Source organism: Trichoderma camerunense (genome assembly GCF_050948025.1).
Source record: "Trichoderma camerunense strain CBS 138272 chromosome Unknown V8C40scaffold_2, whole genome shotgun sequence".
NCBI classification, from domain to species: Eukaryota; Fungi; Ascomycota; class Sordariomycetes; order Hypocreales; family Hypocreaceae; genus Trichoderma; species Trichoderma camerunense.
In genome coordinates, this window is record NW_028145368.1 from 3,335,054 (window position 1) to 3,360,786 (window position 25,733).

Genomic DNA, 25,733 nt, shown 5'->3' on the forward strand with positions numbered 1-25,733 from the left:
ACATCTCTTGATTTTCATTTCACCTGAAAACAAAATGTCCAAAGTCTCACACTACAACAGCACCAACCCTGCTACCGGGCTGCTGGTGAAGAGCTTTCAGAGCACCTCGGATGAAGAGGTCTTCTCGGCGCTGGCAAAGGCTCACGACGCCTACATCAAAATATGGCGCGAGACTCCTGTTGCCAAGCGGTGCGAAATTGTGGGCAGAGCTGCTGCCTTGATGCGCGAGCGTAAGCAAGAATTATCCGATATTGCCGTCATGGAGATGGGCAAGACCATCGGTGCAATGGAGGTGGAAGTGGACATCTCGGCAGATATTTTGGAATACTACGCCAAGAACGGCGAAGAGTTCCTAAAGACTGTGCCTTGTCCTGGTGTACCCGGTGCCGAAGTCATTTCTGAGCCGGTCGGCGTCATCCTAGCCATTGAGCCTTGGAACTTCCCCTATTATCAGATTGCTCGTGTGGCCGGCCCTCAGATTGTGGCCGGAAACACCATGCTGGTCAAGCCTGCATCCACCGTGCCCCAGTGTGCCCTAGCCTTTGAGAAGCTAATGATTGATGCTGGGGCACCTGTCGGGGTGTATACGAATCTTCTGTGCTCCGTTTCTCAGATCAACGCTCTGATCGACAACTTTCTCGTACGGGGAGTCACTCTCACTGGCAGTGAGCGAGCCGGTGCTGCAGTAGCACAACGTGCTGGCCGCAATATGAAAAAGGTCGTGCTGGAGCTCGGTGGCTCAGATCCCCTCATCGTTTTGGAAGACGCAAATCTTGAAGAAGCTATCCAAGTGGCCGCCGCTGGCAGAATGATTTGTATGGGCCAAGCTTGCGCCTCCATTAAGCGCTACATCATCATTGGTAAGGAGCGCGGCGCCGAGTTTCAGGAGGGAATTGTGAAAATTTTCTCAGCTATGCAACCTGGCGACCCAATGGATCGATCAACTACACTGGGGCCTTTGTTTGCAGAGAGTGGCGTCCGTGACATTTTGGCCCAGGTCGAGCAGGCTAGAGCTGCAGGTGCTACAGTTGTCCATGGTGGAAAGCGTGTTGGCCGCCCAGGTTGCTATATGGAGCCTACTCTTATTACGAACATTTCTCCAGAAAACCCCCTCTACCAACAAGAGACTTTTGGGCCCGTCGCCTCCCTATACGTAGTGGACACGGAAGAGGAGGCTATTGAAATTGCTAACGCGACCACCTTTGGCCTCGGTTCATCGGTCTACTCCTCCAACATTGAGCACGCTAAAGAGGTTGCTGCCAAGATGGAGGCCGGCATGGTTTTTATCAACTCCGCTCTTAACGCTGGTGCGGATGTGCCATTTGGGGGTGTAAAGAATTCTGGATTTGGTAGGGAGCTTGGCGAGTTGGGAATTGGCGAGTTCCTGAACAAGAAGTTGGTCCGGGTTCACCAAAAGTATCTGTAATGTACTTTAGGCATCATGTTCAAGATAGCTAACGACACACTCCTTTAATGATACCGTACCAGTACGAATATAAATACATATGATGATGATAATATTACGAAATCACAAAGTGACACTCTTGTATCATTGCTACTTGAGTCCCCCCACGTCCTCCTATGAGCTAGCTAAGAGAGTCCAGACGTTTTCTTAGATACCGTCAATCCTCTATTTCACATCCACTCTTGAATTGCGGAGTGAAATCTTAGTATAGGGCGCACAAACGCCCGCCGTTGCTAATATTTGCATTGCCTTGCTGCTTCTATTCGTGGCTTAGTAAAGATATGCATACTGTGTATCCAAGTGGGACAGAAAATCAGCTGATGCCATGTAGAATCTGCCTGTTACTCGACTACAGCATAACCGGGCACCCATATGTATACCCTCAGGGGTTCATTGAGACAAAACAAAGTAAAAGAAGGAAGTGGCGAAGAGAGTCTTACTTACAGATACTGTTAGACCGAGAAGGCTTTAGCTTAATAGACCTTGCTTTTGGGATAAAAGAGCCCCCGCGTGGTGACGCGTGTTGATACAGTTTCTAATCTAGTTTACCTCCTAAGGGGTATCCTAGAGTTAGGAAGGATTGAACAAAAACCCCAGGAAAGTCAATGACAGAATATTGAGGTTGTTAAGAGAGCTTCGTATCTCCGTATTTACTCCCACAAAGTATTCGCCCAACAGAGATGGCGATTGGTCAGTACTTCAACGTCTACGAGGCATTAGTTTTTCATCTAACTTTCTCAAAGCTTTGTAGGCCCATTCCCTCACCTTTACTCAAGCTCTCACACCTCATACCTCTTGGGCTGAGATATCTCTTTATCACTGTTCTTAGCCAGTTGTTGTAGTTCACATGCCGGTCAAATGGATGGGAGAAGTAACATAACCCACTCGATTTACCGCTTGAATCCCACTCCTGACTCTTGATCTTTGCCAAACATATCTCCATTTTTAGCCTATCATGTCGCTTATTTCGGTTAATTTAAATAGAGCACGAAAGACAGTTATATTTTGATACTCATACTGCATTAATGATTGTATATCCACTTCCCCGCCGTTGCTGAAGTTTGGTACACGAACAGCCACACCCATGTTGACATATCTAGACAATATCTCTACCCTCAGTAATACTTGAAAGTCAATAAATCTTCGTGGATCCTGAAATGATTTGTTTTTCTGAAACATTTAGTTTCTTTAGGTAGCTCGATCTCTGCGTGCATAAGAATTCTATATCCAAACTCCACTTTAATGGCACTCCTTAGCTAATTATACTAGACCTTACAAGCATTTACGAACACCAGCGACTTCGCCCACGCTAGCTCCCAGAATCATCAGACAGCGCCGGTTCGCTCTCTTGGTGCTAGATATCTCAAGTTCTTTCTTCGAACCCTCAGGCAGACTATGGACTCAGGGAATCAGCCTCCGTCTTTGCAACCTGTGAAGAGGAGACGCATTACGGTACGTCGCACAGGACCCTGCCGAGCCATGATGCCTGCCACGCTGCGAAATCTGGATATCGCTGACACTGCATGTTGTCTCTAGAGGGCTTGCGATAGATGCCACCACGGGTCTCTTAAGGTATTCAGCCCGTCCATAGACTGCAATCTTGCACGAGGCTAAAAGAGTAATTATTCGGCGCAGTGTGCACCGTGTCCGACGCCGCAGTCTTGTCAACCTTGCACTTCGTATGGAGCAGAATGCAAATTCGATCGACCATTGAAGCGTCGAGGGGTGAGTTGTGTGCCCAAGTAACCCAACGGAACTGGTCAACATTTTCACTGACTACGAAGCGTATCACAGCCGGCTGCTCGCCCTCGGACTGACAAAGTCACCAGCCAACTGCAGCGGCAATCGCCGACATACAGCTTGGTAATGGGAACGGGCTCTCCATGGGAATATTCTCATGTTGCCGATACCTCGGTAATAGAATACCTGGCAGATCAATATCACCAGATTGTCTATCCCATGTAGGCTGGCTTCTTTGAACTCCTTCCGGTTTCTGCCATTGATTAAGTCTGCTAGCCTTCTATATTTCCACTGGCCGAGCTTCTACGCAGATATTGTATCCAGGCGATACTTGTCCGATCGATCATTCTACACTTTAACTATGGCGGTCTGCGCGACTGCCGCCACCCGACTATCCGGAGAGTTGCCCCCACGCATTGCATCGGTTATAAAGGTCAAGAATAATTCGTCGTTGTCGGGCATGTTTTACACCGCCTGCATTAATTCTCTTCCGGTCCTGCATACGGACGAGGTTGAGTTCAACTTTATGCGCGCCGAAGCACTGCTGGGCATGTTATGTCTTGAATATAACAATATCCGAGGCTGCCATGCTCACCTTCATAGATATTTGGCCATGTGTGCTGAGATAGGCTTCAATGATGAGAGTAAATGGCCGCCTGGCCTCACTGCCATTGAAGTTGAGGAGCGGCGTCGGCTGGTAAGTAAGACACTCGATCAGCTTCGATATGCTTCGCTTGACAGCAGAAGGTACCTGATAGTGACCTAACTCGAGATGATAGTTTTGGCAACAATACCACTTTGACGTCTACCTTGCCACAATATTCGGTTCCAGCATCCGCCAGCGCGGCCAGACACAATGCCAGGTCTTATATCCGGCTGAGGTGTATGACGATAGCGATATTGGGGAGACCGACGTCCATCTCCGAGGGGACGATCACGTGTCTTTCATTCGGGGATGGAATTTTGTAACGGATCTGTACCGCATCTTGGAACATTTCGTTCAGAAAGAACATCCACAGTCCTCACAACAAACCCGAAGAGGTAGTCTGGTGGACAAATTGCTCTCCAGTAATACAAATCCAGATACTTCGAACGTTGCCGATATCTTGGCTGCCTCGCAGGAAATGTATGATTCGTTACCTATCGAGCTTAGGGAAGCTCGCCCTTTGACGGGTCAAATACATGAAGACAGGTACGGCTTTCAAGGTACGTACCATGATCTACCTCTTCTATCATGTTTACCATCCTGATTTCGGTCATTCGCAGCAATCAACGCCACGATCACATTAACCACCCTGAAAATGGTCCTTGCTAGGACTGAAGACCGCAGCGTTAATCAGCTATGCACCATGGCTGGGGGCTTTCTTGATGAGCTTCTAACAATTCCAAAGGGGTATATACGCTCGACGTCCACGGCTATAGGGCCTAAATACTTTGTAGCATGAAACTATTCATTCTTTTGACAGTACTACAGTTCTAGAGAAACGACGCTGACTGTGCTTCTAGATTCATCACCTTGCAGGTGTAGGACACATTCTAGGCTATGTTATTACTGCACCTTCATCACAGTGGACGTTTATTCAAGTACGATCCGCTCTCTTAGCTATGGCCGATCTCATAAGCAGCCTTGAAACAGCAATTAAATCGTCGTCGGGTATTGCATTAAAGTTAAGGAATCATGTCGCGCGCATTGACACGTACATGACCGAGGCCGTGAAGAGCAGCAGGCGAAATCAAGTCATACATAGCGCCATTCCTTCAACCGATCCACGTCTGCTCTTTGCGCAAAACGATTCCCTGTCAGAACAAGAGACTTTGTTACAGGTGCGACATACCATGCTTATCATATATGTCTGCTAACGATCTGAGTGATATAGAAACGGGAATTCCCCTACATTCTTCGGATGACAGACAGGACAATGCTTTCACAAGCGATTCTGACATTGGACTCAACAGAACATAAAATGCGGTAATTAATGATCCCATTTTTGAAAGCTTTAACTTTCAGCTCCCTGACGAACTATCACTTGTGTGGCCTTTTTGTGCTAGCCAAGGCGAGCCCTTCACCTTCTCGGGAAATAATACGAGACCAGGACCGAGCTAACTACTGGTTTTTGTTTGGCAATTACATGGGGGCAATTTGATTATTCTAACACTGCACTCTTTTCTCCTTTTGGATCATCAAAGAATCTATGTTTACGCGATTTTCTATGCCATAACCTATCAATTTCACGAGCTATACAATAGTTGAGCAAACTTGTAATCTGACATTAGTGCCCCTATTTACTACTCAAATTCTTTTTGTATGCTTCTGTTTCCTCCACCCTATTATCAACGCTATTAGAGGTAACCCAGCCACTTCGGCTGTAGAGATATCATGGTGTCCAACATTTCTGCAGCAGCTTGCGCGTTATCGACAACAGGGTCAACAAGCAGGGCCTGCAGAGCGACATTCTTTGATCGAGTCAGGATGGCCTCCGTGGTCATCTCATTCACAGCAACCTGAAGCTTAAGCAGATTACCAAATGCTTTAGGGTATGGCTCGAGCCTCACGCCGTGGACACCGTTTTTATCTACAGTAGCAGGGACCTCGACACACTGATCGCGAGGCAGGCAGTCGATGAAGCCGTCGTTGGGGATGTTGACCGACATCTCATAATGACCGTCGTCGGCGATGATTCCCTCGATAATGTTCACAACTCGCCAGTATTCGTCGACAGGCGTTCCCGCAGCCACGCGGCCCATAGCGTCGTCGCGATTAGCGGCCATCTCAGACTTGTAGCTATTGTAAAACTCCATGATGCCACGGTGATCAACAGCACTCTGGGCCCACGGAATATACTCTCCAAAGTGGCTATCTGTGGTGATAGGCAAGACGTCAAAACGCTTCAAGATCTCTTGAAAAAGCTTCCGCTCTCCAATATATCCGAAAACAGCTGGGGCCTTGGTGAAATATTCGGGAGCTTTTGCCCGGTTGTCAGGATAGGCATCCTTGCCCGAATCCTTGTATTTCGCTTCAAGCAAGACGCTGAAGTGGTTAAAGCCGCCAGCTTTGAGGTCCAGATTCTCCACAGATGTGTTTAGCATGATGGGAAGGTGCTCAATAAGAGAGAAGACCTCATGGCAGATTCCAGTACATTTAAGCCTGGGGTACTTGGCGTTAATGGCATGCATAATGCGCACCATCGGATTGCTCAGGTTGATGACATGTGCATCCGGGCAGATTCTATTAATCTTGTCGCATATTTCGAGAATCGGCGGTATAATTCGGAGTGCGTGAAACAAACCGCCTGGTCCGCCATTCTCTCCATAAACTTGCTTGAACCCGTATTGCATGGGGATTTTCCAATCTTGTTCCCACAGGGCGTGGCGGTTGCCAACCTCAATTGAGATAACGCAAAAATCACACCCCTTGAGCGCGTCATCTTAATCAGCGTATGCTTCGATGCTGTAGTTGAGCTTCTGTTGTTGGATATATTCGTTGGCGACCCCAGTCACAAACTCAAGAGATTCGGCGTTGATGTCATTCAGAACGATGGTGCTGCCTTCGAGTGGCTTGGATTTCAACACGTCGCCCACCGCACCCAAACCAAACATAGCGCTCCCTGCCCCGATAAGCACAATACGAGGCTCCATCTTGAAGTAAAGATCAAAAAGAATGTGGATTTGTGACAAGAGAAAGCCTATATGGACAATTTGTAATGATATAGGAGACTATGAACCCAGAAAGATATAGAACAGTCGTGATGTAGATCAATTGGCCAAGGGACAAAGAAAAGCACGATATTTATATACAGGCGGTCTTATTAGTACTAGGCTCTGCGATATTAGAGATTACCTCGTTGGAGAGTAGGCTAGGATATCTCGTGCACTCCGCGGCTCCGACTTTTTCCTGGAAAAAAAAAATACTTGTTTCAAATGACATGTAGAGTTCGTAGGTCAGCTGTATGGTTGATAATTTTTTTACCGAATTGGGAATTTGGAACGTGTTTCATTACATATCTTTTCAAGGCCATAGTGAGTACGAGCATGCGTTTACAGCTCCCTCCACAAAATATATTTCCAAGGGACGCATAATTATCGCACTGTAGGTACCATGGATAAACTGCTAAACTCGAGCTTGTTAAATTGGTTAAAATCATTTAGACTACAAATGACTGTTAAATTGAATTAGTGTCTTAGGTAGTGGTGTAAGAGTGATTTAGCTCACCTATGCATGAATTAGACACCAATATTTAGCAGTTTATCAAGGTGGCCCGAATTTTCTATAGCAGTAGAGAAATGTTGAGTAGCGCTTGAAGTATGGCTGACCCTCGAATTCGGCCTCCCCTGTAGAACTAGCTCAAAGTCTAGGACGATAAATACAAGCCCTCAGGGAGGCTCGACTGATCCGGCGAGATCAAGCTGTGAGGCAGTCCTTCCAGGCTCCATGATAGCGGTAGCTATGGTGGTCAACAACGAGTAAAAATAAGCGAACATGCAATGAAATCAACTAACATCACCATCGTTTTCAGTTAAAGATTTCTCACGAGCGCAATATTCAAAACTTGGATTGAACTGCAATGGACAATAAGAATCGCGTCACAGCACTTGTTCAGCTATTGAACTATATATTTTTCAAAGTGTCACAGTTGCCTGCAAATCTCACTGTTGTCTTTATTACTCTAACAAATAAACGGCTAGCACAGGCCACCTCGTACCAAAGAGTGACTGTAATGACATCCACCATGTTGCTCATCATGGATATTCGGCATGAAGTTAGCTGCAGGCCTGGCAATAGTAATGCATGGTGTTCCAAAACATGAATCGCGAACTGTCCATTTTCCATATAGATAACGTTTCTTTACTACCAAAGCTTTCACAAGGCTTGTCACATGCACAAGGCTGTTCATCTACTCCGTGGCAGCTACAAAAGGTAACATTGGACCTCTATTCAATGCAAAGCTGCCCGGGTCCAATCTCAGTTGGCTCGTTGTATGGTGTGTAAATAGTGCCATGGGCAATACTGCAACCCTCATTACGAATCATTCTGACTTGGCTAGACGGAGTTGGACCAACAACTCTCCCATGGTTTGGCTAGTAAATGCAAAGTTACATACCTAAGGTAGGTAATTTGCGTATCCACTTGCAACAATGCTTACGCCAAATTTTGGCATCCCGCTCACGGCAGCAGTACGAGTATGTGAAGAAGTTATAACCAAGGGTAATGTAGAAGTATATATCTCTACGATTCTAGGACTAGCGGTGAGCGATGCCGATGCCGCTGGGGTGACCAAAGTACTACCAGCACAGTCGCATTCGGGCGCCGTTGCAAAATGTATTAGCCTAGGTTCCATGTATATCCGGTCCTGAAATCGTACCATATGAATCGTGCATCTGCAGGTTGAGCTTGTCATCTGCACGCTCAACCAGTTCATGGGTGTTGCAAGCCCAAATCCACAGATAATCCTAGGAATCGGGCTTAAAGCTATCGTTGCACGAAGAGCAGACGAAGGAGACCTTCCTTCAGCTTTCTCTCAGAGCCTTTGTTTCGATCAATTTACCAAGGGGCAAAGGTTTGCATCATATTCAGGAATGAGATGTCTACTAGAAGAGGGTACCTGTCATTTATGTTGATTGGATACCACGTTAGTTTTATTAGTTGGATTACACAGGGTTAATGAATACCCTGTATACCCTGTAGGCCTATTGTCAAGATCATAAAGGTTGGGTTGCAATATTATTCTCTTGTAAAAGATGCCCATGAGTGTATATCTTGATTGGGTAATAAGACTAGTACACCACTCTTATCCTCTCACTTTGTCTCTGTTAGTTGAATTTGAACTCTTCAAAAAGAGTGCGACCCTCATACGCTCCCTTTCCTCCAGACCCATTTATAGTAGCTTTGGCCGTTCCCTCTGTTCGAACATAGTTGTCCGTCTCAATTAAGACAAGTCCTGTAGTCACATTAACCAACAATTCTTTTCCCTTTCCCAAATCAAACTTTATATCCAAGCCTTCCATAATGCCCGTCTTCGCTTTAGGGGGGTATTCGCTGTTTTTCCCCCACGGTCGCACCACTACAGCATTTTTAGTGCAGCTGCCCTGTAACAGTTCTCCATTCTGGCTTACATAGCCGGAGAAAAATTCCCTCCCTGCTTTATCAATCGCATCGAACCAAACCACTGAGTAAGGCCCCAACCGTGCATGGCCCCAATACCATGATGAGGTGACTGAAACAAATGGCGCGTCACCCCAATTCTTGTCGTGGTAGCCAATTCCGTCGGCAAACTGCACGGGAGTTCCCTGAATTCTCAGGTCAACGACTGCGTCAGCATCAGGTTGCGCGTTTGCCCAGAAGACGTTTGGAAATAGCTCTTCTCCAGAACCAGAGTGGCCAAGGCCACACGACACATGTGGCGGCGCCCTCGAACGAAGCGTGACGGTACCGTAAGATCCGATGGCTGGGGCGTCGACCTTCAAAACGTATGTTGGGTTGGGGCCATCGAGGCTGGTACCATAGAATGAGAAGCCGGAGCCGCTCCACTCGCCAGAAATACCACTTTCGTCGGTTTTGATGACCACGTCCCCGGTCACCGGAGCGGTTAACGAAAAGAGGCTACCATTGGCGAAGGAGCCAGAGATGCCGACTGAGAAGGGACCACCGCCGCTGTAGCCAAAAGGAAATCCATCGGGGCCAGTATTGTAGAATACGACAGTTACAGACTCATTTGTTGTGGCAGACACAGCATCAAAATACCACCTTTTTCATGGAGTGTAAGTATAAAGTCAGTCGCATAGCAGAAACAGAGGCTCACCAGTCGTATGATGTCTCATTCGCACCCGGCCACAGTTTCGAGCCATCAAAGTCTCCTGCGCGGACCTCTGATTCTGCCTTGACGGGGTTGTTGATAAGTTGGTTCGGTAATGTCAGCGTAATGGCGTGAATAGAGGGAAGAAGCCCAAGGGCTATCACGGCCAAGGATTGCAACATGATGACTATGAAATGTGATGTCTAAGTCAATGTTCATCATGTCTTCAAGCGCACGGGAGGTAAGGCCCTTTATATTATTCCAAGCCCACAATTCCGCTGCATCTGCAGCGGCTTGGAGACTGTTCCGACATCAACCGAGTAGGAAGAGTATAGAGCGGCAAACTTCCAAGCATAGACAACATGTCACTGGTAGCGATATACGGAGTTTGCATCTCTCTAGTATTATAATAGCTGACAAGGGCTACTGACATTTTTTCTATATGCAGTATAGTGCTGGAGCAATGGTTTGACCCATGTCTGCTACTTTATAGGACCAGATGAGTTCTCTCGTTCATATTTCCAATATGAGTATAGATTCAATAAAATATACTGGCATAGCTCGTCATTAATTCGCAGATGAGTTTCTCGTTCATATTTCCAATATGAGTATAGATGCAATAAAATATACTGGCATAGCTCGGCATTAATTCAAACCCGAACCTCGTATGAGTGGCCACCTCTCCCGCCACTGTGATACCCGCAATAAAGCTACTGTTTCTAACCTAATTAAGAAAGGTTACATTAGTTAGTATGGAAAGATGTATGTAATCTCAAGTACTCCGTATCTATCATTAATTATACTGTAATTCTATAGTGCTCTACAGCGCCTTTTACAACGTAATGCTTTTTACAGCGGCTTTTACAGTGCTTTTCATAGTGTTTTTTGCAGCCTTTTTCGCAGGGTTTTCTCCTACAGTCGGGTCCTTTTTGCAGCCTAAAGCCTTCTGTAGCCCAGTGCCTTTGCAGCCGGGTCGCTTTTTACAGCGCCTTTTACATTACCTTTAGCGTTACTCATTACAATATGTACCTACCTATGTATGTAGCCTTTACTCTTTGCAACTAGATACTCTAATTTATGGTGCTTTAATAACGTAATAAAAAATGTAATAATACTGTGTAAATCTGCTTATATAATATCCTTCCCTTATCAGGAAAAGATCTTCGTAAATCTTACCCAAATGGGTTAGAAACAGTGGCTCTACTGCGGGCATCACAGTGGCGGGAGAGGTGGCCCGTATGAGTAGAATAGCCTATCTGACATTTTTTCCATTCTAGGCTAGAGCCAACATCCACCTTTGGATGACGGTATATATGAACGCCAACCCCTGGAAACTATTGCCACTCATCCAGGCGACACCTTGTCTCCTTGACTTTGAGACTTCACTGGCTCGAATTACGTGCATCTACATGTAGATTTTGGTGCTGTTGGCTTAAATCATAAAGCGCGCGGTTCTTGCCAACTTGCTGGAATAGATACACTATCTCTTTGAAGGTCCGAAGGCAGGTTTTTTGTACTTTCTTTGTCAGCATCGCGGTACCTGGCTCAACTTAAGCCATAACATCTCTAGCGCTGAAACCCACTGGTTTAGCTGTGAGCCTGTTAGGTCTAAAGTAGAGCAGAGTATATGTGGGGATTTGCGAGACTTACTCAAACGGGTATTTTAGCAGACGATTGAAGTACCCTAGATTTTCTCGCCCTTTGATTGGTCTAGCGCTGGCGAGGTACAAAAAACCTGCCTTCGGACCTTCAAAGAGATAGGCTGTTCTCTGAAAAAAAATGCCGGATCCGGCATTGAGCCAACCACTCTACTGTTTGAGAGTTTAGCTTTTAAAGTTCCTGATGCCGCCTGTCTCTATATTTTTTTGTCTAAAGGAGCACTGCGGCCTCGACAATGTGCCTATACATGAATTATAGCTTCTACGTCTTAAACACGGCGCCATGAGAACTATCGCGGTTTTGGGCGCGGGAATGAGTGCGGTGCCAGTGATCTGGCAGGCCATGGCTGAGGTTGTCTCAAAGTCTAAAGACTATAGGCTTCTCGTTGCTGCGCCGAACACTCATTATCATTTTCCTCTGGCCATGCCACGCGCCATCATCGCTGGTCAACTCAGTGACAATCAAATCGTAGCAGATCTGGAGCCCCAATTTAGTCAGTACCCAGCCAACAAGTTTGAGTTCTTACTCGGCGCCGCCTGCTCGCTAGATGCGCACAGCAACAGCTTTACCGTCACGTTAAACAAAGGTGGTCAAAAAGTGGTCAAGTACGACCGCCTTATCACCGTTATAGGTTCGTCTACCAAGGATGGAATGCCATGGAAGTTGGGCGCCAGTGCTGGTATCACCCTAGATAGCTTGCACGAGTTGCAGGACAAGATCAGAAGGGCACAAACGGTGGCCGTAGCAGGTGGCGGCCTGACGGGAACGGAGACGGCTGGCGAGCTTGGGTTCGAATATGCCAGTCAGAGCAAGAAGGAGGTTATCTTCATCTACAACGACGCATTACCACTGCCGTTTGATGTGCTGGAGAGCGTGCGTAAGCAAGCTGTCACTGAGCTCACGAACCTGGGCGTCAAGATGATACCGAAGACACACGTTACCGACGTCACAACTGAGGGTGCTAACATGATCATCAAAGTGCGTGGCAGCAATGAAAAGATGTCATCCGTTCTGGCGCAAGCCTACATTCCGTCCCTTGGACTGTCGCCCAACACAGCCTTTGCACCAGCTAGTATGCGCAACGCAAACGGTTATCTCAAACAGATGACGACGCTACAGGTGGAGGGCCACCCAAATATCTTTGTAGTAGGTGATGCTGGCAGCCTGGAACCCAATAGAGCGGCGCACACAGAGAGCCAGGCGACTCAATTCATTAAGAACCTTTCCACGATTCTGTCGGGAGGCCAGATGCTTGAGTACTCTGTGAGCTCGAGGAAGTTTTACGGATTCACGCTGGATAGCAGCCGCGCGACAGGCCAGATGGGTAAGTGTAAATTGTTCAGCTTACTAGTGTGATACTTAAAAGGACGATTCTTGTTTATAGACATTACTCCGGCCTTGTCCACGGGGGAAAGGATGATGAGCAATAGCTCTGAGAAATTCGGTAGAGGGCAGTTAACCTCCCTTCAACTTTTTATCTACGTAGTGTTCAGGTGCTGAGACGAGCATGGTCTAGTTGTTAGGCCTAGTTGTTGGTTGCGCAATAGGGGGGCTATGTATCATCAATAAAGAGTAAACAGACCGCTCAGAGCTGAGAAAGATGAACTGCCCTTGAATCCTACTCACATACTTGTATCTCTTATAAGTGGAACCCCGACACAAGGACACAAGGGCAACATTGGGGCTCTTAAGGTGGATAGCTGAGATAGGGAAAGGGAACATTTGCTTGCCTTACTGTTTGGCTGCTAGATGCCGTGCAAAAAGCTCCAGCAAGATACTACATAGAGCATACTGCTACCATTCATCTATTTGCTTATACTTAAGATAAAGCTCACTGTCGAAGGAAGCCAATGTGACAATGAAGTCTTGGGAGCGATGCCAACCTCGGCTGAAGAGGTGCCCTTCACAGGCCCTTGCTGCCCAATCTGGTCATCCAAACCAGCCTGCAGTCTGTTACCTAATATTAGTCTGTACTTATTGTCCCTAGGCCCTGATTGATAACAGTTGTCAACGTCAGCTAGGATTTGCCTCAATCCCGGTAGCCTGGCAGACAACTCCCTTTGTTCTTGACCAGACACTCATATACCTCATAGAACAGAAGGTCCCTTAACTGCACTAATCGCATATTATCCGTATCTTTTGTTATTCCTTGAGTCACTTTGGTAGTTGGTTACGAGCGTCATGTAGCATCGAAAGTAATTACCTTACTCAACTATTGCGCACGCAGTCTATCATTTACGGGAAATGCGTGGAAGCCGGATCCAGAGGCGGAGAAAGCGGGTCAACAAGGTCCGCCGTCGCTCGGTGTCAGCAAACAGTCCGCAGCTAGTTTACCATTTCTCCTTTTAACCCTTGCTTGCTTTGCCAGACAACTGCTGATGTTGGTGTTTTAGTGCCATATCCACCACATCCGCCTTCCTGGTAGGCTCTATTAAAAAAACCCTCTTCGATCTGCCTAACTGACATTTTTTCCTCTTTTTAACTTGCAAACGTTTCGTAATGCAGGTTTATGAGCGACTGATTACCAATTTCGACACCAACTAATAATACGAGACCATGTCGCCACCTGGAAGTGCATTAAGTCTCCGAGTGGGGCCAGCTTCACACGGGTTAGCCCATGATGCCTCTACTTCCCAGAGCGAGAGATTGCGGAAGAGATTGCGGAACCGCTTTGATCAGCGAGCACGACGTGAGTATGACAGTGGATGTTTGAAAGAAATTAATACCGACTTGATGATAGGAGCCCGCCTAAAAGAAGTAGACTTGGCAAGCCAGACTCCTTCTAAAAGAAAGTTACCTTTATTTGAGATTGATCGATGGAGGCTGGACGAGGTAGGCTCTCGTCAAGGCACCTTCGTTTCTCCATTAGCCACAGCTCGGCGGCGTGGCAATCACGCTGAGACGAGTGTAACTACGGGCTACACGAAAGTTATCGTTTGTCAAATAGCAGACAAGTCACCCCTGGCAAATGTGGAGTTTTACGGCCAGCGATTGGAATCTATATCCTCAGTTTTGGCAACGAAACCTCCATCATGGCAGATAATATCTCCTCTCTCGGACCATTTGCTTCATCTTGTCAACTATAACGCCTTCCGAGGGTTTCTCAGGAACAAAATTCTTCTCTCGCAGGTGACAGAACATTATTTCAAGCAATCATCGGGCGATGTCGTGAAAGCAAACATCATGGAACCATTTTCAGCCAAGACCATCATTATCCCGACTGTTCCCGATATGCCCATTTGCCTGTGTCCTACCGAATTGCAGAGAAGGCTTCCCCATAGGACCTATATTGACTTCCTTCCTTTTCCAAGGATAAGGGATAACCTCATTCTGAATGAGCATCGTTTCAATCACTGGGAACTTATCCTTGATTTAATTGGCTATCCAGTGAGCCGGATGTTATATGCCTCAAAGGAAACAATGGGCCCTCTTAAAAGTAGTGGTCAACTGGTTCGAAGGGATATGCTCGACAACAGTTTAACGGCAACTAGAAAATGCCTGATCTTATGGGGTGATCCAGATAGACCGCAGGATTGGGAAGCTACTCCAGGTTTTATGGAAAAATGGGGTTGGGTGACTGAAGGATACCCTGAAATATTACAATACAGCAATCGATGGAGGATATCAAGGGGTGAAGAACCAATGGTATACACTGAAGCTAAATATAATGTATAAGAAGGAGCAATATTGTCTTGATGGGAATTGAATATATCGTCAATAAATATACTCAATCTTTGATCAGAGTTCTGAGTGAAACAGGATTCTCTACATATGGAGTGAGGTAAATCCACTGCATGACTATTTGTTATCTTTTTATGGGATGTCTTGGACATATATTGTCTCTTTGTAGAATAGCATCAATCACAGACATTTCGAAAACATGGACTAACAAAAGTTCTGGAACGTCGGGTTATAAGGCCGAGCAAGCCTGCTGTAACTGATAGACTAAAAACTACACTATAACAAATTCAGTGAATTGTAAAGGCCCCTATTATAACAAAAGCCTTGTGAAAAGGCAAATTGCTAAAAGTGGTAGGAAAGCAGGGCGATAATTGGCTTCTAGTAGGCTGTATAATCCTGGTGTAACTTGTACAGTAAGACCTGAACTATAATGATCGAGTGAATTACAAGGGCCCCTGTTATTATATAAGCTTTTTAAAAATATAGATTGCCAAAAAGTATAGACAATTGGACTATAATTGGTTTCCAATAGGCCGGGCAATCCCTGGCATACCTTATGCTGTAAGAACTAAACTGCAACACTTCAGTGGGGTGCAACGTGCGTCTGTTGAGTCAGATATATTGGCATGTACTAACACAAGGTGTTTCTTCAATATGCTCGCACGCCTAAATGAAAAACACAATCCCTTGAACCTTGCCGTAACCAGGATCCAGTACAGTAATGAAGGATCAGCTACGAGCAGAGGTGAGCTGAAGGATCCGAGCCTAGCTTCGTAAGACAGTTCTCTCTCCATGTAGCCCGATTGTGGGTTGCGTCCTAAAAGTTTGGCTGAAAGTAACTGTGTCACCGCCCCTTTTGCCCAATTGAAGGCATGATTGCAGTTTACACACAGAGTTAGTTATAGGTGCGCGTCAGTGTAGACTCAAGACAGCAGAGGTATAAATACATAACAGCTGTACTCTTGTTGGCGTAAATTTTATGTTGTGCCTCGAATAAAGTCTAATCACATTGTGTCGTTGTGTTAGAAAAGCTTTGCCCAAAAGTCATTACTTCCCTCACCATATTTTCCCTCATTACGACAACCATGGAAACGACACGAAAGAACAAGCTTCAAGCCCACATGAGCTCTGAAACTAGCGAATTGAGGCCAATCGCAACATTTTTGAATGGAGACAACTCTTGGCTGTTTTCAATTCCTCGCCCCCTCAACGATCGCGCAGCTTCTGGCAAGGTTTATTACCACATTGTCTATGAACCATGGCTGAACGGTTCAGCAACTGACATGAGCAAGTGGCTTACCCATATCCTGCAACCCGTACATGCAGCCATAGATAGCCCTGCCGCTGTCGACGATGCGATTACCGAAATTGAGAACTCGGCGGTGGCGCATCTGGCTGGGGCTGACAAGATTTCTACACCGAATACCTTGAGTGAAGATGCGCTCAAGGTTGATGCTATTTTACTCATGTTTTACCTTCCTGACCATGTACATCAGTTGACTCTATACCAGTTTGACAAGCGGATTCCGGTGTTTGCAACGCCCGACGCGATGGCCATTGTCAAGAAGATGAAGCATTTCGAGACCCTAGAACTTATTCCATCTCTGTCGCCTACCGCAAAGACTTGGCGGGAGCCAAGCCTACGGCCCGCAGCAGGATGGCCCTCTGGCTGATGCCTTGGTTTCTACCTGGTCATCGTGTAGTTAACCCAGCATGGGCGCTAGTGTGGACGCATACTGGTAATTGTTGAAATATAAACCTCAATAGCCTCTGGGCACTTAAACCTTTTTGCTTTTCAACAGTAATGATGGAAAGGAAGTGAACGAGAGCATTGTAACCTCCATCCACGGAAGCCAGGTGGACGAAAAACATCTCAATGCCTTCTTCGAATCTGAGCCCCCTACAGAGAAACTGGCTCTGATGCACGGCTTGAAAGAAAGCGGGCTAATCGGTGTTCAAAATGCCTTTGGGGCCAAGAGCGGGTTGGCGCTGTATCGGAGGATACAGCCAAAGTACTGGTTGGCGAACCATGATGCCCTATTTACATACAACGGTCTCTTATATAAGAGCGTACAGCTTAATGATGTTGGGCGAACGGTAGATTGGGCCTTGGAGCAGGAGCAGAAAGTTAGCGGAGTGTGTTCGAAAGCAATGAAGCCCAACTTTATAAAAGTGGCCAATGGAGAATGTTTTGTATTAGTATAGCTAATAAGCAGCGCAGAAATGGCCCTGAAAAGAAAGTCAAATTGATGGGACCTGTTGTAAGCGACAAAAAAATAGTAATAAATCTTACCCTAATCATTTTTTTATGTCAATGGAAGTAAAGGGAACGATGTAGAACGTAGTGCATATCTGTGAGTCGATTTACAAAGAGCTCCAGAATTACTTGCTCTCTATCCAAGCTAGCTTAGATCCCATGTGTGTACTAGCTCTCCTGCTTATTGAAGTAAAACAATATTTCCAATTGTGAGAACTTTATAAAAATGCCATCTGCCCGGCGTACGTTAAAACAAGGCAACATGAGTTATGCTTGTAGGAACTTACTCTAACGATTCTCGAGCGTTATTGAGGAACTGGAGGCCTGCTTATTTTGAGGTTGCGAACCATGATAATTTCTCGCTTGCCGTCAGGAATCTCATCACCAGGCTCGTCGGATACAATGAAGCTGTTGCGTTGGTACACTGATTGTGCGATGGCATTATCTGGTCGTACTGCAAGTCGAAGCTCGATGAATCCAGACTGCACGGCCCAGCTCGCAATTTTTCCAATAAGAGAAGAAGCAAGTCCTTTGCCTCGAAAGCTAGGGTCCACCCACATTGAGATAATCTCAGCCCCCCCATTCCCTGTTGGGACCCCGGTTGCCATTCCAACTGCGCTGGCAGCCTCATCAATTTTGTATGCTACAAGATCAATTGCATCTCGTATTGATAGTCTGCTACGCCATTGAGATTCCGGCGCATTGACCCAGTCGTGGAATCCCGATCCAAAAGCATCAGGAGCATTTGCCAGAGCTCTCAGGCGCACAGCTTTCCATGCCTCCCAATCGTCAGCTGACAAGGTCCGAATTTCCAACATGTTGTGCTCAGATTGTTATAAAGATGTTGCCTCGGTGGAAAATTAGACAGATAATAAAAACAGCAGATGCACCAAAATTTGAGTTCCAATCTTCAACCGCATAAGTCTGTTGCGCGCAAGTGCTATGTGTGACTCATCTTCTGGATCTTATAGGTCCCTCACTCCATATTACAGTAGATTACGCTCAGTAACCCCACTTGAAGCTCACATCAAATTCATTAGATAGCTGATATTATCGACATGACTCACGGCTTCAGAGGCAGTTCACCTCTGCTATTAACGTAATGGACTTGCTGCGGGTAATCATATAGTCAATTGTACATAATTCATTGTCCTATGTTTAAGGGGTCACATCACAATATCGCATTCTGCTGGATGAAATGGTGCGGATGTATTCTTAGAATCTTACGCCGGGGCAATAAGAGGTACAAAAAACACCGCCGTTCTACACTATAAACTTGTAGGTGATGAGCGGCGGTGTTTTTTGCACCCCACTTGGCGGGGTACCTCTGTATGGAGCAATGACTGAAGTAGAAATACGGGCTGTATTCTGACCTTAGTTACGATACGTATGTCAACTGACAAAAATGATTAATACTAAGCTGAGTACAGAATGTGAGGGTTCTCGGCGATAACTTTTAGGAGTGAAGTCTGATTTTAAAATCCAAGGAATGACGAAATTAAGATAATAGCTGCTATATCAACTTAAATCAGGAAGCCTATTTTTAATTCCAGCTTCTTCATTATATCTCACAGCATATATCTCCAAGTCAATGCCTTATCACCTTTACCAGAAAGCTGCTCAGCCGTGTATTGATTCATATCGCCCCGAGCCACCCTGGCTTCGCGCTTTCTGTTGATTTGCATGTATGCAAAGACTAAAGTGAGAGCAGCGATGATTCCAGCGCTAATGAATCCAAGCTCTAATGCGTGACCGAGAACGTATCGAGGGCCGTCCTTTTGTCGGTAGAAATTGGATGCCATGGCCTATTATAATTGTTAACATGATTCGCAATTCGGCTGAAGACAAAAAAACCTACTCCGCCAAGATTTCCAATACCAATCTGAATTGCCATACCGGCGCTCCTCTTGTAGCTGCCGGCCAAGTTGTTTGCAAGCCAGGAAATGATACCGGGAAAGGCCGGATAGATAGAACAGGCTGTAATAAAGACGCCGCCGTAGACTACCTTTGGATTGCTAGATGAGATACACCTAGAAAAGGGAATAGTGGTTAGCTTGATGGATATGGATTGGGCTGGAGTTGTGAGAGCAGCGTACATGGAGAAGCCAATAATCATGACACAGAGGAGGGTGATAATGAAGGGGCTTCGCTTTCCAACACGATCCGAAACGTATGCCACAACAACGGCGAGAATAGCAGCTGTGATGTAGATAGGAACTGTCATGAGCTGGGCCTTGTTCGATGTGTATCCCAAATTTTTGATGATGGTAGGAAGAAACAAGCTGATTCCGTACAGGGGACAAACGATCTAGGCAAATGTCAGAACTGTGCTTAATGAGTGATCAGAGGACTTGTTTACTCACGCCCCAATAAACAATGATGCTGACCCAAATTTGCCAGTCTTTAAAGGCACTCCAGACATACTTCCACTGAAACTCTTCGGCCTGGGCGACTTGCACCTGGTCTGTGTCAAGTTTACCCGCTTGGGCCTGGTACTTCAGACGGAGTACCACAAAGGCTCGTTCTTCTTCAGTAAGGAACGTAGCCGTCTCTGGGAAGTCTTGTAGAACGAAAAAAGCTAGCACCGCGGCCACAACTGTCGCAATTCCTTCGAGAATGAAGATCCAGCGCCAGCCCTCTAGCCCGGCAGTCCCATCCATCTTGGCAATAGCAAAGGCTAAGAGGCCGCTGAAAGCACCGGCGATTGAGGCCGCGGAGAAGAACAACGCTTGGCGGAACTGGATCTCGTGGCGACAATACCACATGGTGAGATAGTACTAGAAGATTCATTAGCTGAGGACAAATCCGAAGATAATGTTGGGGAAACATACAGCAACGCCGGGAAACAGACCCGCCTCGGTGACACCTAAGAAAATGCGTGCGATGAGAAGGCCGTGATAGTTTCGTACGATACCCATTAGGGTCATCACCGTGCCCCAAGCAACCATGATTGTGGGAAGCCAGACACTAGGACGTAGCTTCTTGAGAAGTAAATTCGAGGGTACCTCGAAAGCTGCATATGTGAAGAAGAAAACAGTCAGGCACCAGTTGTATTGATCGGGCGACATGTTGAGATCCTCTTGAAGGCCCTCGATCTTTGCATTGCCGATATTTCCTCCTATAAAAGAACAGTGTCAGCATGATGTTTATGGTAATTGGTTTAATCGCGCCTACGGTCTAAGAAAGAGAGAAGATAGAGGATCGCAAGCATGGGGATCAACCGCCGATCCATCTATGTCGCGCTGTTAGTTATATAGAACAGAGTGAGACTGCAGCAAACGTACCTTGCGAAGGATCTTCTTCTCATCCAGATGAGAGAATGACTCTAGAGTAGTGCTTGAAACTGCTCTGATGCCATTGAAATCGTCAATCTCTGCTTTCCCGCTTCTATCAGAAGTATTGGCCATCTCTGCCTCCATCACCTGATTTTTCTCAGTGGAAGGACTGTAGTGAGCCATGATGTTGAGAGATGATGACAACACTCCTCAGGGGTGATGGTTGAAAAATGATGCTGGTGTGACTTAGAAGAAATCTGAATCGATGCTCTTTGATAACGAGATGTAGGGACCATCAAGAGGTTGAAATATGCTTGTTTCCTCGTCATATATGCTCCTACACTTGTGGCTAACGAACCATTCTGGGTTGCTAGACTTCTTCGGTCAAGACTGTCAGTGGCTTGCCGAATGGGCGACCCATAAGGATGCTGAAGGAGTGATCAACTGGGGAAACAGGGCATAACATCCGGGGGGAAATTGCCCTTGGCGTCTCCCCCGCACTTTATTAGACGAACTATTGCCTGCAAGGGGAAGCTTTCTGGGTTTGAGTGGGATATCAATTCGAGCTTAAAAGGCTGATGATGGTGAAAATGATCATCGGATCCGACATATTGTAAGGTGAGCTGAGTTACTGGTGTTGACGACCTACGGATACTCGAGTCATGCATAGACGGCTGTGACATCGGCATCCATTCTCGTTCGACGCCACAGTTATCATCGGTTCCGACAATCCTTGTTAGCATCCATTGAGTCTTGGAGTGATTGGCCGGGGGAGGGTCTGATCCTGTCCGGCTGCATCGTGTTGCCACTTTCATTCATAAGCGGTGATATACTTTATAAACGGGAGATAACATCCAGCTGCTACAGCATAGCATGAGTCTGTTTTCCTGAGCTTTCACTTTCCCGATAGTGACACATTTCTGTTTCTTACCTTACTCCATGCCGCAGCGCCCCATATCTCCCCAACCCTTTTCTGTAGCTAGCGTTTACCCCGCATTTTGAGCGCCGAAGGTCTGGGGTAGTAAATGAACGGAGATATGGATCTGGCAAGGTTTTCTAGAGTTTCCATCTTATTGTTTAAGGACAAGTAATCCAGATGGCACACTCAGATGTTTGTTGGATCTCATTACTATCTGTCGGATCCGATCCTTGAGTGACGCGTTGTGACTCTGCAAGTATCGGGTGCTTCCAGGCGCCCGCTTCAACCCATTGTCAGACCATGAGAGACCGCATCGTTACACGCCGTACCCAATTTTCTAGTTGTGACGAGTGCCGCAGATCACGCGTCGCATGCGATGCACAGAACCGTCGCAGCATTGCTGGCATACCGTCCGCTCCATGTACACGCTGCTTGAACCGGAATCGAGCCTGCACATTCAAAGTTAGACCCAAGAACAAGTTTCTGAGATTCGACGAACCTAATCATCGCATACAGTGGATCCAAGATGCCAAAGAGGGATCATCTACTAGACATACAGCTACTACGCCCTCAAAATCGCAAGGTCGATATAGACGAACGTCCCATATTCTCATCGATCAAGTATCAGCAGAGGAACCAATTAATGCTTCTTCCCCGGAGGCTGCTCCTATCAACAACCATGAGTTCTGGCAGAATCGATTCAGGCCTACTCCATACTCACGACTTGAGTCATCAGAGCAGGCTTTGTCGGACCTTGTATCACCCCCCTCAGACACTGAGCCGCATCCACTAAGCAACCCCCACTCTGAATGGCTTCACACTCTATATAGACAAAATTTCGAGGTCGTTTTTGGGTCTTGGATGGGCCGGTATTGCTGCCCTTTCTTGTAAGTTCAAGACCCAACCCTACCTCTTTCATGTATTGTTAACTCACTGCATTAGATTTGGACAAGATGACCTCGCCGAAAGGTACATTAGCATATCAGATTTGTGTCGTCATCTCGACAGATATATGGCCGATACTTCTAAAGGCAACCAAAGCTCGGGCCAGGAACAGTGGATTCAAAACGACGAGAAACGAGACGTTTTAATAGAACAATCGTTGCGCAATACGATTGCCGCATTCGCCGCAAGGTGGCTACCAATCATCTCTTCAGATGACTTAGGAGGCATCGATACCCTGCACCAAATCCAGACCATGTGGCGGCAAGCTCGAAGAGACATGCTGAGAATTATCAACCGCCCCTCGTATAGATCGATGCTGTCCCTTTTTCTCTTTGCTTTGACTCCAATTCCGATGGGTATTTCGGAAGACGAGGAGATGGATGGTGTCTCTGGACAGGTTTGCATCCACGCGGCTTTGCAACAGGTCCAGTCTCTTCGAGCCCGGCAAAGAAATCTACAGTTCAGTGGCTCAAAAGTGTTTCCTTCATCGAGTTCGACAGCAATATGTGCCACTCCAGAAGCTGCCGACACTTCTGGCTTTATCAATGCAGAAAATATTGCGTACTGGGCGGCAATCACATTCGACACCTCAGCATCCCTCACCCTCAATTGCAGACCACTTCTTTCATCAGGGCTCTTTGGGTTTGAGTCCGAATTTACATGGAAACTCGTTCGAACTTGCTTGAATGTGTTTAATGAATCTTCAAAGAGTTGGCGCCTGGGCAGTGCTGAGATGACAGATGAAAGGGCTAACGAGATTATCGCAGCCGCCGCCTGCTGGAAGCTGTTGACTTGGAAATTGGCTGCTAATTTTAAAGAAGCTCTTCGGGATGGTCACGACGAGCATGAGGTTCGAAAGGCTCTTTCCTACGTTAGCAATTCCGTCAAGGAGTTTGATACTACATTCCGTCCGTTTCTGGACGAATGCTATAAGCGCATGCAGTTCCTTGGTCAACAAACAAAGCTTCGTTGGTGTAAGTATGCTCTGACTAGTCATACCAGTTCCTTTTGGCTAACCTCGGCATGACCAGTCTCACTGATGCTTCATTATTCTCTAAGCATATTGATGGTGCTGGATACAATAGAAGTCGTAGATCGGTACGACTTGCTTGTTGACCTTAAAGATGCTAGCATTGAAGCAGAAAACACTGTTATGAATGCATTGGCGTTTGGGCTTCATAATACCATTACCTTGAGACGAATCATTGATTCTCCTTTACCAGGTATGCCTGGGAGGAGCGGAATGACTCGTAGTATGACATTTACTGTTCCACTCATCGCCATCGATCCTTATCCGCATCATGTGGTTGCGTGTGTGCAACTCATGCGCAAAGCCATTGACCGAGACTACATGGATAAGAAAATCACACAGGAGTCATATGGTAGCTTAAGTTCAACTTTGGAATCCGCGTTAAAACATCTCCCCCAGAGTTCAAAATCAGTCCAAGCAGCTCGATAGAAGCTTTCATCAGCAGCGTCAGATGCTAAGATGCAAAAAAAAAAAAACTCAAATTCTGTACAAGATCTACAAGGCCAATAGAACAGCCGTAAGATCAAGGACCAGGTGTATCATAATTATTAATACAATGAACAAATGAACATAAAACAATAGCCTAGTTTCAATCTCAGATATTTGCATCTGAAATCGTATATGACGTGATTAACTCAATGAATTCTTCTGTACCTGACCGGCCTATCCCAGTAGTGTATGAAAGATGGCACTGTGCCTCTCCTTGGGAGACAATGGTTTGCGTCTCGGGTACCACGGCCGAATCTTAAGAGATACTCTTAGGTTGGGGTGGATACAGGCCACCGTGAGGAGATTTTGCGCCGAGTCTACCCTTGTCAAGATATTCGCGACGCAAGAAGTCTACAGTATAAGTTGGAGAAAGCTGACGCTCCTTAATGTAGTGGTCTTCGATAAGGGCGACAGTGTCCAAACCAACGGCTTTTCACATGTCAGTTAAAATAGTCAACACAACGGAGAATATACTGACCGTCCATAAATCTACAGGGTCCTCCCCAGCTTCTCGTCAATTCTATAAAGAGAGCGTCTATTTCCTCAGGGGTTGACACTCCTTCGGCGAGAATGGAGAGCGTCTCCCTTTTTATTGCCGCCCAGAGCCTGTTGAAAATGAATCCTGTGCATTCTTTTCTTGCAAAAAAAGGTTTAGTACCGACTTCTCTCTGTCTATCCATTAGAAAAGGAAAGATGTCTGGATTTGTGTAACCATCCGTCATCAGCTCCACGACCATGTTCTCGGGAGGCATGTAGTAATGCGTGTTCAGGACTCGCGATTTAGTTGTGTCTTTGACCTTTCCAAGCATCTCAGAAGACTTGTATGATGATGAATTGCTAGCTAAAATAGCATCCTTAGGAGCATGAGTTTCAAGCTCCGAGAAAGTGTCTATTTTGATCTGAAGTTTCTCAGGGACTGCCTCAATGACAAGCCATGCGGTTTGGACGGCCATCTCAAGATCTCGGGATATTCTGACGGTTCCAGCGGCTGTATTTCCAGCGGCTGGGTACTTTGCCACATTCTCCTTGATGTAGTTGAGACAAGACTCATGTTGGCTTTGATCTGGCTCCCGAATTTGGACATCATATCCAGCAGATGCCCAAGTACAAGCTGTAATATTAGCTTAAAGTATATCTCAAGTCTCGCAGTGTTACAAACCAATGCGTCTCCCCAATACTCCTCCTCCCAGGACAGCAACTGGCCGGTCAGAATAATTCTCTGGTAACATATTCGCTGATGCGATACGAAGGCACACAGTGTCAAGAGATATGAGCTGTAGGTAGTAAATACAAGGAAGGAATCGAGAATTTGAAGATAGAAGAGAAATTCCAGAAAGCAGCAGACAATATATACATATAGACTTGGACCGGGACTCAGACAAATCCGGTGGTCTCCCGCGAGTTGCAAGCAGGGACATTCAAATCGGGACCCTATCTACACAACCCCAAGGAGGCATGGGGACTGTGGGCCACCCCTAGCGT

At 46.3% G+C, this 25,733-nt stretch overlaps 11 protein-coding genes across 11 annotated transcripts; 6 read left to right on the top strand and 5 right to left on the bottom strand.

The window, feature by feature from the left end:
- Window positions 1–34: 34 nt before the first annotated feature.
- On the top strand, window positions 35–1,426 carry V8C40DRAFT_272780 (NAD-dependent succinate-semialdehyde dehydrogenase; the record flags this gene model as incomplete). Its single annotated transcript, XM_083220394.1, has 1 exon — window positions 35–1,426. The coding sequence occupies one exon, from the start codon at window positions 35–37 to the stop codon at window positions 1,424–1,426; it is 1,392 nt and encodes a 463-aa protein (XP_083078538.1).
- A 1,434-nt stretch (window positions 1,427–2,860) lies between these two features.
- On the top strand, window positions 2,861–5,168 carry V8C40DRAFT_272781 (uncharacterized protein; the record flags this gene model as incomplete). The annotated part of the gene is made up of 9 exons (XM_083220395.1): window positions 2,861–2,917; window positions 3,002–3,037; window positions 3,101–3,207; window positions 3,295–3,426; window positions 3,482–3,902; window positions 3,985–4,411; window positions 4,472–4,641; window positions 4,712–5,022; window positions 5,075–5,168. The coding sequence occupies 9 exons, from the start codon at window positions 2,861–2,863 to the stop codon at window positions 5,166–5,168; spliced, it is 1,755 nt and encodes a 584-aa protein (XP_083078539.1).
- Window positions 5,169–5,545: 377 nt separating this feature from the next.
- On the bottom strand, window positions 5,546–6,841 carry V8C40DRAFT_282890 (putative alpha-galactosidase; the record flags this gene model as incomplete). Its single annotated transcript, XM_083221866.1, has 2 exons — window positions 5,546–6,616; window positions 6,695–6,841. 2 exons carry the CDS (start codon window positions 6,839–6,841, stop codon window positions 5,546–5,548), a joined length of 1,218 nt encoding a protein of 405 aa, XP_083078540.1.
- A 1,995-nt stretch (window positions 6,842–8,836) lies between these two features.
- On the bottom strand, window positions 8,837–10,358 carry V8C40DRAFT_234540 (uncharacterized protein). The gene is made up of 2 exons (XM_083213645.1): window positions 10,003–10,358; window positions 8,837–9,947 (listed from the first exon to the last, which is right to left on the bottom strand). The coding sequence occupies exons 1-2, from the start codon at window positions 10,176–10,178 to the stop codon at window positions 9,014–9,016; spliced, it is 1,110 nt and encodes a 369-aa protein (XP_083078541.1). The 5' UTR covers window positions 10,179–10,358; the 3' UTR covers window positions 8,837–9,013.
- A 1,639-nt stretch (window positions 10,359–11,997) lies between these two features.
- On the top strand, window positions 11,998–13,447 carry V8C40DRAFT_282895 (putative apoptosis-inducing factor; the record flags this gene model as incomplete). Its single annotated transcript, XM_083221867.1, has 4 exons — window positions 11,998–12,100; window positions 12,131–12,918; window positions 12,976–12,979; window positions 13,022–13,447. The coding sequence occupies 4 exons, from the start codon at window positions 11,998–12,000 to the stop codon at window positions 13,153–13,155; spliced, it is 1,029 nt and encodes a 342-aa protein (XP_083078542.1). The 3' UTR covers window positions 13,156–13,447.
- A 573-nt stretch (window positions 13,448–14,020) lies between these two features.
- Window positions 14,021–15,449, top strand: V8C40DRAFT_106832 (uncharacterized protein). Its single transcript, XM_083210733.1, has 2 exons — window positions 14,021–14,344; window positions 14,396–15,449. Exons 1-2 carry the CDS (start codon window positions 14,212–14,214, stop codon window positions 15,328–15,330), a joined length of 1,068 nt encoding a protein of 355 aa, XP_083078543.1. The 5' UTR covers window positions 14,021–14,211; the 3' UTR covers window positions 15,331–15,449.
- A 972-nt stretch (window positions 15,450–16,421) lies between these two features.
- Window positions 16,422–17,586, top strand: V8C40DRAFT_282899 (uncharacterized protein; the record flags this gene model as incomplete). Its single annotated transcript, XM_083221868.1, has 4 exons — window positions 16,422–16,942; window positions 16,993–17,075; window positions 17,156–17,472; window positions 17,542–17,586. The coding sequence occupies 4 exons, from the start codon at window positions 16,422–16,424 to the stop codon at window positions 17,584–17,586; spliced, it is 966 nt and encodes a 321-aa protein (XP_083078544.1).
- A 1-nt stretch (window position 17,587) lies between these two features.
- Window positions 17,588–18,529, bottom strand: V8C40DRAFT_234545 (acyl-CoA N-acyltransferase). The gene is made up of 2 exons (XM_083213646.1): window positions 17,881–18,529; window positions 17,588–17,826 (listed from the first exon to the last, which is right to left on the bottom strand). The coding sequence occupies exon 1, from the start codon at window positions 18,409–18,411 to the stop codon at window positions 17,899–17,901; it is 513 nt and encodes a 170-aa protein (XP_083078545.1). The 5' UTR covers window positions 18,412–18,529; the 3' UTR covers window positions 17,588–17,826; window positions 17,881–17,898.
- Window positions 18,530–18,963: 434 nt separating this feature from the next.
- Window positions 18,964–21,774, bottom strand: V8C40DRAFT_234547 (major facilitator superfamily domain-containing protein). Its single transcript, XM_083213647.1, has 7 exons — window positions 20,878–21,774; window positions 20,768–20,825; window positions 20,425–20,711; window positions 19,957–20,370; window positions 19,690–19,901; window positions 19,452–19,623; window positions 18,964–19,398 (listed from the first exon to the last, which is right to left on the bottom strand). Exons 1-7 carry the CDS (start codon window positions 21,049–21,051, stop codon window positions 19,162–19,164), a joined length of 1,554 nt encoding a protein of 517 aa, XP_083078546.1. The 5' UTR covers window positions 21,052–21,774; the 3' UTR covers window positions 18,964–19,161.
- A 174-nt stretch (window positions 21,775–21,948) lies between these two features.
- Window positions 21,949–24,319, top strand: V8C40DRAFT_106849 (Zn(II)2Cys6 transcription factor domain-containing protein). The gene is made up of 4 exons (XM_083210734.1): window positions 21,949–22,249; window positions 22,304–22,674; window positions 22,730–23,706; window positions 23,764–24,319. Exons 1-4 carry the CDS (start codon window positions 22,088–22,090, stop codon window positions 24,189–24,191), a joined length of 1,938 nt encoding a protein of 645 aa, XP_083078547.1. The 5' UTR covers window positions 21,949–22,087; the 3' UTR covers window positions 24,192–24,319.
- On the bottom strand, window positions 24,267–25,639 carry V8C40DRAFT_234550 (3-hydroxyacyl-CoA dehydrogenase family protein). The gene is made up of 3 exons (XM_083213648.1): window positions 25,411–25,639; window positions 24,730–25,362; window positions 24,267–24,680 (listed from the first exon to the last, which is right to left on the bottom strand). The coding sequence occupies exons 1-3, from the start codon at window positions 25,478–25,480 to the stop codon at window positions 24,508–24,510; spliced, it is 876 nt and encodes a 291-aa protein (XP_083078548.1). The 5' UTR covers window positions 25,481–25,639; the 3' UTR covers window positions 24,267–24,507.
- Window positions 25,640–25,733: the final 94 nt, after the last annotated feature.

Coding starts and splice junctions, on each gene's coding strand:
- V8C40DRAFT_234540 (XM_083213645.1), bottom strand. CDS start 10,178: ATGTTGCAATCCTTGGCCGTGATAGCCCTTGGGCTTCTTCCCTCTATT. Junction 9,948..10,002: donor AATGAGACATCATACGACTG/GTGAGCCTCTGT, acceptor TCCATGAAAAAG/GTGGTATTTTGATGCTGTGT.
- V8C40DRAFT_106832 (XM_083210733.1), top strand. CDS start 14,212: ATGTCGCCACCTGGAAGTGCATTAAGTCTCCGAGTGGGGCCAGCTTCA. Junction 14,345..14,395: donor CTTTGATCAGCGAGCACGAC/GTGAGTATGACA, acceptor ACTTGATGATAG/GAGCCCGCCTAAAAGAAGTA.
- V8C40DRAFT_234545 (XM_083213646.1), bottom strand. CDS start 18,411: ATGTTGGAAATTCGGACCTTGTCAGCTGACGATTGGGAGGCATGGAAA.
- V8C40DRAFT_234547 (XM_083213647.1), bottom strand. CDS start 21,051: ATGGCTCACTACAGTCCTTCCACTGAGAAAAATCAGGTGATGGAGGCA. Junction 20,826..20,877: donor AGAAGAAGATCCTTCGCAAG/GTACGTTTGCTG, acceptor AGCGCGACATAG/ATGGATCGGCGGTTGATCCC. Junction 20,712..20,767: donor TCTTCTCTCTTTCTTAGACC/GTAGGCGCGATT, acceptor GTTCTTTTATAG/GAGGAAATATCGGCAATGCA.
- V8C40DRAFT_106849 (XM_083210734.1), top strand. CDS start 22,088: ATGAGAGACCGCATCGTTACACGCCGTACCCAATTTTCTAGTTGTGAC. Junction 22,250..22,303: donor ATCGAGCCTGCACATTCAAA/GTTAGACCCAAG, acceptor CATCGCATACAG/TGGATCCAAGATGCCAAAGA. Junction 23,707..23,763: donor ACAAACAAAGCTTCGTTGGT/GTAAGTATGCTC, acceptor CGGCATGACCAG/TCTCACTGATGCTTCATTAT.
- V8C40DRAFT_234550 (XM_083213648.1), bottom strand. CDS start 25,480: ATGTTACCAGAGAATTATTCTGACCGGCCAGTTGCTGTCCTGGGAGGA. Junction 25,363..25,410: donor AGTATTGGGGAGACGCATTG/GTTTGTAACACT, acceptor CTAATATTACAG/CTTGTACTTGGGCATCTGCT. Junction 24,681..24,729: donor ACCCTGTAGATTTATGGACG/GTCAGTATATTC, acceptor ACATGTGAAAAG/CCGTTGGTTTGGACACTGTC.